This window comes from Camellia sinensis, chromosome 2, assembly GCF_055761805.1.
Source record: "Camellia sinensis isolate YWXY chromosome 2, ASM5576180v1, whole genome shotgun sequence".
NCBI classification, from domain to species: Eukaryota; Viridiplantae; Streptophyta; class Magnoliopsida; order Ericales; family Theaceae; genus Camellia; species Camellia sinensis.
In genome coordinates, this window is record NC_138962.1 from 40,576,826 (window position 1) to 40,585,335 (window position 8,510).

Here is an 8,510-nt window from a genome sequence, read left to right on the forward strand (position 1 = left end):
TTTGCATTTTTGGGTCTAAAGGCTGCTGGTTCTTACTGGTCTTCAAAGGTAACCCCTTTTCCCTCTTTATTCCCCGTTTTTGCACACCCTTTTAGCCTGTCTTGCTTGCTGATTTGGGCTTTGTGTATAACATAAAAACGTTCTGTTTTTTTGTGTTTAAGATACTTCATTAAGGTCACTTTTGTGTTTGGGGTTGTTTACCCCCTCTTAGGCTTTGTTTGGCCCCATTTTGGGCTATTTTTGGTGAGCTTCGGGACCACCTTGTTTGGGCCTCCTCACCACTGAAATCTTGAGGGATTTCAGTGGTGAAGATGGTGGTTTAAGGTCCTAAGAAGGAGAAGGCCATCCCCTCTCCTTGTTGTCTTCAAAAAGTGCCATTTTAAGCCTCATGTGTGAGCACCATTTTTGAACTCATGTTGGCCATGTCTTAAGTAGTATTTGTGCTTATTTTGCCATGATATAGCACTGTTTTAAGTTGGTTTAGACACACCATGCTTGCCTTGCATACTTGTCTTGTAATGCCATGAATTGCCTTAACATGTGCCTAGCATTTAGACCACTATGCTTACTTGTTTTGGCCTAGCTTTGTGAAGCTTTTATGCTTGTTTTAGCATGCTTAAGGTCTGTTTTTGGTTGCTTAGGCCATCCATGGCTTGCTTTGTATAGCTACCATGTAACCCCCCTTTGGCTTGCCTTGAGTTTTAGACCATTGTTGCATGCTTAGCTTGAAATGTTTACTTGGTTTTGCACCTTCTATAACATGATTTCAGAGCTTTCTATGCATGCCATGTATCCATGTTTATCCTCTTTTAAGTGCGCTTCGAAGTTGCTCTTTGGTGCCTAAGTGTTGGACCTTGTGTGCATGCATGCTTGTATGTGTTTTGGCCCTCATTTCCATGACATTTGGCCGCTGTTTTGGACCTAGTAGAGAGCTGTACAAATTAGTTTAAGACCATCCCTTTGGCATGTTGTTGCATGCTATACATGTTTGTATGTTTAGGTACTTAGCCTATTTACATGTTGCATGTTTAAGTGTCATCGCATTTGGCATGCTTCTTGTATTAAGTTGCTTTGCATATTTACATGTGTTATGCCTTTCATGTTATTGCATGTGTGTCATTAACATTGATGTTATATGCCTTGCATGCTTACTTGTTTAGTTCATGTGCCTATTGCACATGGTTTTGTTGTTTGCATGATCATGTTGCACACTTAGCTCACATGCCTAGGTTGCATTACATTGGCATGCATGCTTTGCCTCTTGAATTAAGTATGATAGAGGTTGAGCTCATTGTTTGTTTATGTGCATTTCATTCTACATTGAAAATGCATACTTGATCTCTTGGGCTATCACGCATTGAAATGCGCGATTGGTGGTCCGAGAATCGAGCACCATACCCCTTTGAGTCATAAATATGATAAGGGATGTGGTGGTGCATACATTTGCTTGAAATGCATTGCCATGCCTTGTTTTGCCTTCTGCTGCTGTCAAAGCAAGTTCTGCAGGAAGCTTTGGCCGGCCGACCATCTATACTGCCGACCAGCCATCCATTGTTGGCCGATGGCTTTACAAATGGTCGATGACCATCCAGACATGGCCGGTGGTGTTCTGTCTTAGCCGGTGATGTTCCACAGTGTCCATAGAATGCTCCCTGGGACTTGTGCAATTTTTAGAGGAGCAGAGCAGGGAAAACAGAGGCAAACTTGTGCATGGCGTTGGATTTCCGAGCAAACCCGAGCACGCGCGCATTGGACACTCTTCCTGTGGCCTTTACTGCTTTCTTAGCTTAGTTAATTTGCTTAATTAATTAGGTGGTCTGTAATAATTAATTAGCTTGTAGGTTAATTAATTTGTATTATTCTTTTGGTCCCTCCGAGCAAGGGCGAATTTGTAATAAGTGTGGGTGCGTGTGTGCATGTCTTACAATCCCTACTTCTTTCTCCCTTTTACTTACCTGCTTTCGATGGTTAGTATTAGGACATATTTAATTTAGCATACCTTATGCTATGCATGCGTGTATCCATACATTTGTCTTGCATGCACTGGGCTCAGCGCATCATACTAACTGCATTGTATTTCAATTCCAAGTTGAATACGTGTTAGTTGTAGCATCATCATATGCCATCCATAGGTTAGCCGAGCCTATTGTAGCTGCATCTTGCATGTGTTGCATTAGCCATCTTAACATGAATTAGGATCATGCATATGATTACTAACTAGTTTCTGTTTTGGCTTGGAGTACTCGGTGAGCATTTATGTTTCAGCATCCTTGCATGCGTGTAAGTGTTGCCATAACAACATGCTTACCATGAGGCTACTTGCTTATGTGATATAACTGCTTGAATGCTTGTGGGTGGAGGTTGAATTACCTAAATTGGAATAATACATTAAAACTGTGAGTTTTAAGCCCACTAGATAGTGGCAAAACCATCTTTTCTAAAGCCCACTTGAGGGTGGCAAAACCTGCATTTTAGCCTACTTGCGTGTAGCAAACTATTCTAAAAAACAAGCCCGCAATGTTTTGTTCCAAATTAGGCGATTTGGTCTTTACTTGTTTGTTGTGCGCATAACATAGTAATTCTAGGCTAATAATCGGAATAAGAACACATAACGCTTTCAAAACAAGATATCACGGTTAGTAGAGGCCGATCTTTGATCGGGCGAGAGGGGGTGCTCATAGCTGACCTTCCCCAATCGTACCCAAGTTCCCGAGCCGAGGCAACTTTGGTGATGACGGACACGTGGCCTTTGGCACCGAGTTAGGGTTTCCTAAATTCCCCCAAAATAAAATATTTAGGTGGCGACTCTGTATCTGGCAAAGCAGTCCATGTTTGGCACTTCTTTTCAAAAATCTGTTTCTCAAAACGATTTGCTAGATTTGGACTCTTTGGTTCAGATTAAGAACCGTGACAATTCGAGAGTCCGAACTATAGTAGACCCACAAAACGAACAGAACGGGACTCGTCCTCCCAGGGCGTTCGGGGACGTCTACAAGACCCTAGACCATAATGCTCTATTTGGTTCATTTGATTGGAATAGTGATTCTTTATTTTCATACAGAATGACTATTCTCTTAATATGGTGAAAGATAATTTTCATTTGTAGTGCATTTATCATTATTTTCTTAGTTTAACCAATTATGAGAATGAATATTTTGATGGAATGATCATTCCATTCCACTTCATTCCAATGAACCAACTACTACCTTATTGTTTATGGTTGATCTTGATACCTAAAATATTGTAATTGGATCAAGTTGCTTATATGAGAATAATTTTCTTTCTCTTGCTTTTGTAAATCAAAATTCAAGTTGCTTTTTAACAACCATCATAATTGATATTGAAGTTATGTTCAGGATTTTTTGGTTTTAACTAATATCCTCTGCAACTTTTATATTTGTAGGAACTTAAGTGACCACACCATGGGATTCCTACTTTCTATTTTTAGACCTGTGAAGAGTTTTGGGGAAGCAACCGGAAAATGGATTGGATATATCAATAATCTTGATGCTAACATGACAAATCTCAAAAGAAAGGTGGATGACTTGAGCAGCCAAGAGGATGATATAAATAACGAATTGAACTGTGCAGAGCAGCGGTCAAGGAAAAGGCGAAAGAAAGTAGTTGATGTTTGGCTCAGAGATGTGCAAATGTTAAAAGCTGATGTGCAAACTTTGCATATACAAGAGAAAATAGTAGGATAGATGGATGTCTTCTCACGCGCACGGTTGGGAAAGGTTGTCACGGAGAAGATTCAAGAGGTGGAAAAACTGCAAGAAAATGGTAGTTTTTCTAATGGTTTGCTAATTGAAGATTCATCTAGTGGACAGTTCATACCAACAACAGGATCTTTTGGTGAAACTACAAGTGCAAGGAACAAAGAGAAAGTTTGGAATTGCTTGATGGATGATGAGGTTAGAAGGATTGGTGTTTTCGGAATGGAGGGAGTTGGCAAATCAACCATCGTGCATCACATTAACAATCAACTCATGAATGAAACTTATCACTTTGATGATGTTATTTGGGTCACAGTATCTAAAGCATTCAACATTAGCAGACTACAGAGTGAGATAGCTATAACACTGGATCTCGATCTTTCCAAGTATGAGGATGAAACAAAAAGAGCATCAAAATTACATAAAATTCTTTCCCAAAGGAAGAGGTATGTGCTAATCCTAGATGATCTATGGGAAACATTTTCTCTGGAGAATGTGGGTATTCCAAAACCAACCAGAGATAATGGATGTAAACTAGTGTTAACTACATAATCGTCAGAAGTGTGTAGGAGGATGGAGTGCAGAGAGATCAAAGTGGAGCTTTTCACGGAAGAGGAAACACTGAATCTATTTATGACCAAGGTTGAAGAACATCAGACAGTGCTTGCTCCAAAAGTGAAAGAAATTGCAACAAAAGTTGCCAAAGAATGTGCACGGCTGCCCCTTGCAATCATTACTATAGCTGGAAGTATGAAGGGAGTAAATGACATTCATAAATGGAGAAACGCATTAAATGAATTGATCAGCTCAACAAAAGAGGTCTGGGATGATGATAATGTGGTGTTTGAGCGACTAAAATTTAGTTATAGTCGCCTAAAAGATGAAAAGCTCCAACATTGTTTCTTATATTGTGCGTTGTATCCAGAAGACCATCGAATCTTCAGGGAAGAGCTGATAGAGTATTGGATTGTTGAGGGACTAATAGTTGAGAGATGAAGAGTATAGAAGCAATGTTTGACAAAGGTCACACTATATTGGATAAACTCATTAATACCTGCTTGTTGGAGCGTCCTACCAACATAAATGATCAGGGACAATACGTAAGCATGCATGATTTGATTAGAAAGATGGCTCTCAAAATAACATCAACTAATCCTTGATTCATGGTACAATCTGGTGAAGGTTTAGTAAGAGTGCCATATGAAGACTGGTCTGACGATGTTGAGAAAGTTTCCTTTATGTACAACAAGATAGAAGAACTTCCTTCTAGACCACCCATGTGCCCTCACCTCGTTACCTTACTATTGAAAAAGAATTATTCAGAAGTATTACTTATTCCAGATTCTTTCTTCACGCATATACAGCATCTCAAGGTATTGGATTTGTCCAACACCAAGATACAGTCTTTGCCAGAGTCCATTTCGAAGTTGGAGAATTTGCATGCACTGTTACTAACTGATTGTCCAACCCTAAAGTATATGCCATCATTGAAGAAACTAAAGGCGTTGAAAGAGTTGAAACTGACTAAAAGTCAGATTGAAGAAGTACCCCAAGGTATAGAAGAATTGGTGAATCTCAGAAATCTCGACCTCTCATGGAATTACAGCCTATATATGTTTCCTTGCTGGAAGTTACGCAGACGCACACGACTCCAATGCCTTAGAATTAAGAGAACAAAAGTAGAAGCGTCAGCATAAGAGTTGTTGTGCTTGAGGCGATTAAAAGTTCTCGAAGCTCAATTTCACAATGTGCAAGAGCTTACTAGTTATGTGACATTGCAGCAATTCCAAAGTTTGGAGAGTTACAATGTTGTGGTGGGAATTGTTCATAAAAATGACATACACAACGAACTATATGAATACAATCCCAAAGCAGGAGAAGGTTGTAACTATGAGACGAAATCTTTTGTAAGTATTGGACTAGATTGTGCAGTGGCCCCCGGTGACATAGAGTCCTTAGACATTATAAGATGGAACAATCTGATTAGCTTATCAGACATTCAGTCATTCTGGGATGCGAAAGATTTAAGAAAATGTGAAATTCGAAGTTGTAATGGGCTTGAGTCCATGTTCTCATCAACATGCTTCTCAGAAGACCACCAAATCCTGCTAAGAGCAGTTGAGGAATTATGGTTTGAAGATTTAACCAATTTTAGGGTACTCTTCGATGGAGTTATTCCACCACACAACATTTTTTCCTTTAACCTTAAGAAATTGTACTTCATTAGATGTTCCTCTATCAAGAATATTTTCCCTGCCAAGTTGTTGCGAAACTTCCTAAACCTTGAGGAACTTGCAGTGTCTGAATGCAAGAATTTGGAGGAGATAATTGTAGAGGTAGAGATGAGTGATTCGGGGGCCATCATCAAGATGGCATTGGCAACATATTCACACTCTGAAATTTCAAGTATTTAATACTAACAAATCTACCAAGGCTGAAGAGCATATATAAGGGCATAATGGTATGTGAATCTCAGCAATATATTCGTGTATGTGATTGTCCCATGTTAAGGAAATTGCCTATTTCTTTGCACATGAATGGTGATGGTGAGCAAGCATTTGCACCACTAGTTCTTAAGCACATTTATGGGGAGCAAGAATGGGAGGAATCTCTGCAATGGGATAATCTCCATACCAAACCCACTCTTCAGCCATTCTTCTCCAGTAGATAACCAGGTAATATTGTAATATCATGTCAGATTAACAATATTGCAAAAATACTTGCAAAATTGTCAATTAGCCAAAACACATCTGCATCGATTATTTGTGCTATGTGATGCCAAAACTTATAACACAAAAGTTTCACGTGACTAGGTTGGAATTAACATTGTACCTCTCATAATATTTTGGATATAGCAAAATACTACTAGTAGACACATACTAGGTTACTAATTATCATTGTTGATTACTTTGACCTTATTTTTCATTTTTTTATAAATAAAAACACTACTTGGCATGACCCTAAGAGCATTATATTCAGTTTTGAATAAGGTATGGGAGTACTTAAACAAACAAACAAACAAACAAAAAAGGAAAAGAGGGAGGGGGGGATAGGTACTGAAACTAACCACATAAAGTATACAGAACATTCGCATATGTATAGATCTCATAATTTGTGGGACACACACACATGTAAATGTTTTGTGTAATTATTTATGATAAAATTTTGTATTTTTAGAATCACTATTTTTATGATCTTGTTAAATTCCTTGTTTACAGATTTCGGCAATTCGTGAACTCGTTGAGTTTGGATTCTTTTCACTGCAATGAAGGAGGTAAGTCATCTCATACTCCACATCTAGAATTTCTTTTAACTGCATATTTTGGTTTGAAAATGTTTAAACATTGAGTTATGAAATCACCTCATTGTTATGGATACAATAATCTCTCCAAAAATGGGGTAAGGTTGCATATATTTTGTCCTCCCAAGATCCTATTTTAGAGGGAGTCTTGTGTGTTGAGTTGCCTTTTTTTTCTTTAATTGTTATGGAAATATTTTATGAGATCATTGTGGATTCACGTACTTTATCTAGGATATGAATCTAGTTTGACAATAATGTGGACCCTAAGCGAGTAGGGGTTAAATATTAACAAATAAGCTACTTTCTTTTAATCTTTGACCATGGAGCTAAATTTGGTTTTGGCTTTTGTCACTCGTTACTATCGCTGCATTTGAAAAAGCATGAGTTTGTGTATCAAAGCGTTGAGTTTTGGATTGTTCATATTATATTATTATTTGTGTATATTGAATAGTAAATCCTATAACTTCTAAAATTGTATGATTATCAAATTCACCTTATTGGAATGATTTGACATTAAATGTTAACTAAAGTGCATGACATTTTCTTTACAATCTTGAATCACAAAAGGTTTATGAAAATTCCGTGTTGTTTAACTTAATTAATTAAAAATATTCTTTTTCCATATTCTAGATTTGGCTAGTTGTGACAGTAGTTACTTATTATTGAGCTGTCAAACTTATTGTCTTCTTCTTGATTACAGATCCAGATGAATTGTGCGGTGGAAGTTATGATTGTGATGGAGTGCTACAAGTAGAAGTTATTTTGAATTATTCTGTTGAGACATCAGTTATTTATATTATAGAACTGCAGTTGACATTGATGGCGGCAATGAATCTTTGTAATATTGAGATTGTGGTACTCTATTTAGCATTCTCTAACTATTGAACTCTACCAAAACTGAATTTGTGGATTGTTGTTGAGACTTTTCTTATTGTGGATTAAAGTATTACTATATATTGTGATTTTATCTCCTGATTACCATGATTATTGTGGAATGAAATTGAATTCAGTTTCTCACCATCTCTGCATGCTCACAGGGTGCAGTCAGTCTTACAGGTATGCGACATTGTCATGTGCCTAGTTTGGTTAGCTTTGGGGCCTGACGATTATTCTTTCTTTGTTTTTTTCAAAATTGTATTATTAGTTTTTGACTTGATACAGGAAAGGCAACATAAAGGAACTGTTATCATTAATCATGTGATGTAACAGATAAACATAAATCTATAATTCAAGAGAGTTGGTAACTATTAGTAGTGAAATTGCTCTAAAGAATGGTCTACCTATGTGTTTCCATGAAAATCTTACATGCATGTCAATTTGATTCTGTTTCAGATATATAATACATGTCAATGTCAGTAGTGACATTAGTGTAATGACTTTGTTGCTTGCCCTTAAGGCCCAACTCAACTAATTTTAGGTATTCCCTGGCTAAAATTTCTCACCTATCATTATGTTAGGCTTGCACAACTCTCTATTCAATCTGGTATTAGGAA

At 37.6% G+C, this 8,510-nt stretch overlaps 1 protein-coding gene and 1 long non-coding RNA gene across 2 annotated transcripts; both read left to right on the forward strand.

Annotated features, from left to right (window-relative positions):
- Window positions 1-3,704: 3,704 nt before the first annotated feature.
- Window positions 3,705-4,712, forward strand: LOC145813226 (disease resistance protein UNI-like). Its single transcript, XM_082908508.1, has 2 exons — window positions 3,705-4,162; window positions 4,286-4,712. Exons 1-2 carry the CDS (start codon window positions 3,705-3,707, stop codon window positions 4,710-4,712), a joined length of 885 nt encoding a protein of 294 aa, XP_082764634.1.
- A 2,142-nt stretch (window positions 4,713-6,854) lies between these two features.
- On the forward strand, window positions 6,855-7,971 carry LOC145819528 (uncharacterized). Its single transcript, XR_014360285.1, has 2 exons — window positions 6,855-6,990; window positions 7,718-7,971. It is a non-coding gene; the product is annotated as an uncharacterized LOC145819528 (long non-coding RNA).
- Window positions 7,972-8,510: the final 539 nt, after the last annotated feature.

Bases quoted from the DNA above. Each gene is read 5' to 3' on its own strand.
- LOC145813226 (XM_082908508.1), top strand. From the start codon at position 3,705: ATGGATGTCTTCTCACGCGCACGGTTGGGAAAGGTTGTCACGGAGAAG. The intron at 4,163-4,285 runs GTATGTGCTAAT...AGAAGTGTGTAG, and splicing joins ATTCTTTCCCAAAGGAAGAG to GAGGATGGAGTGCAGAGAGA.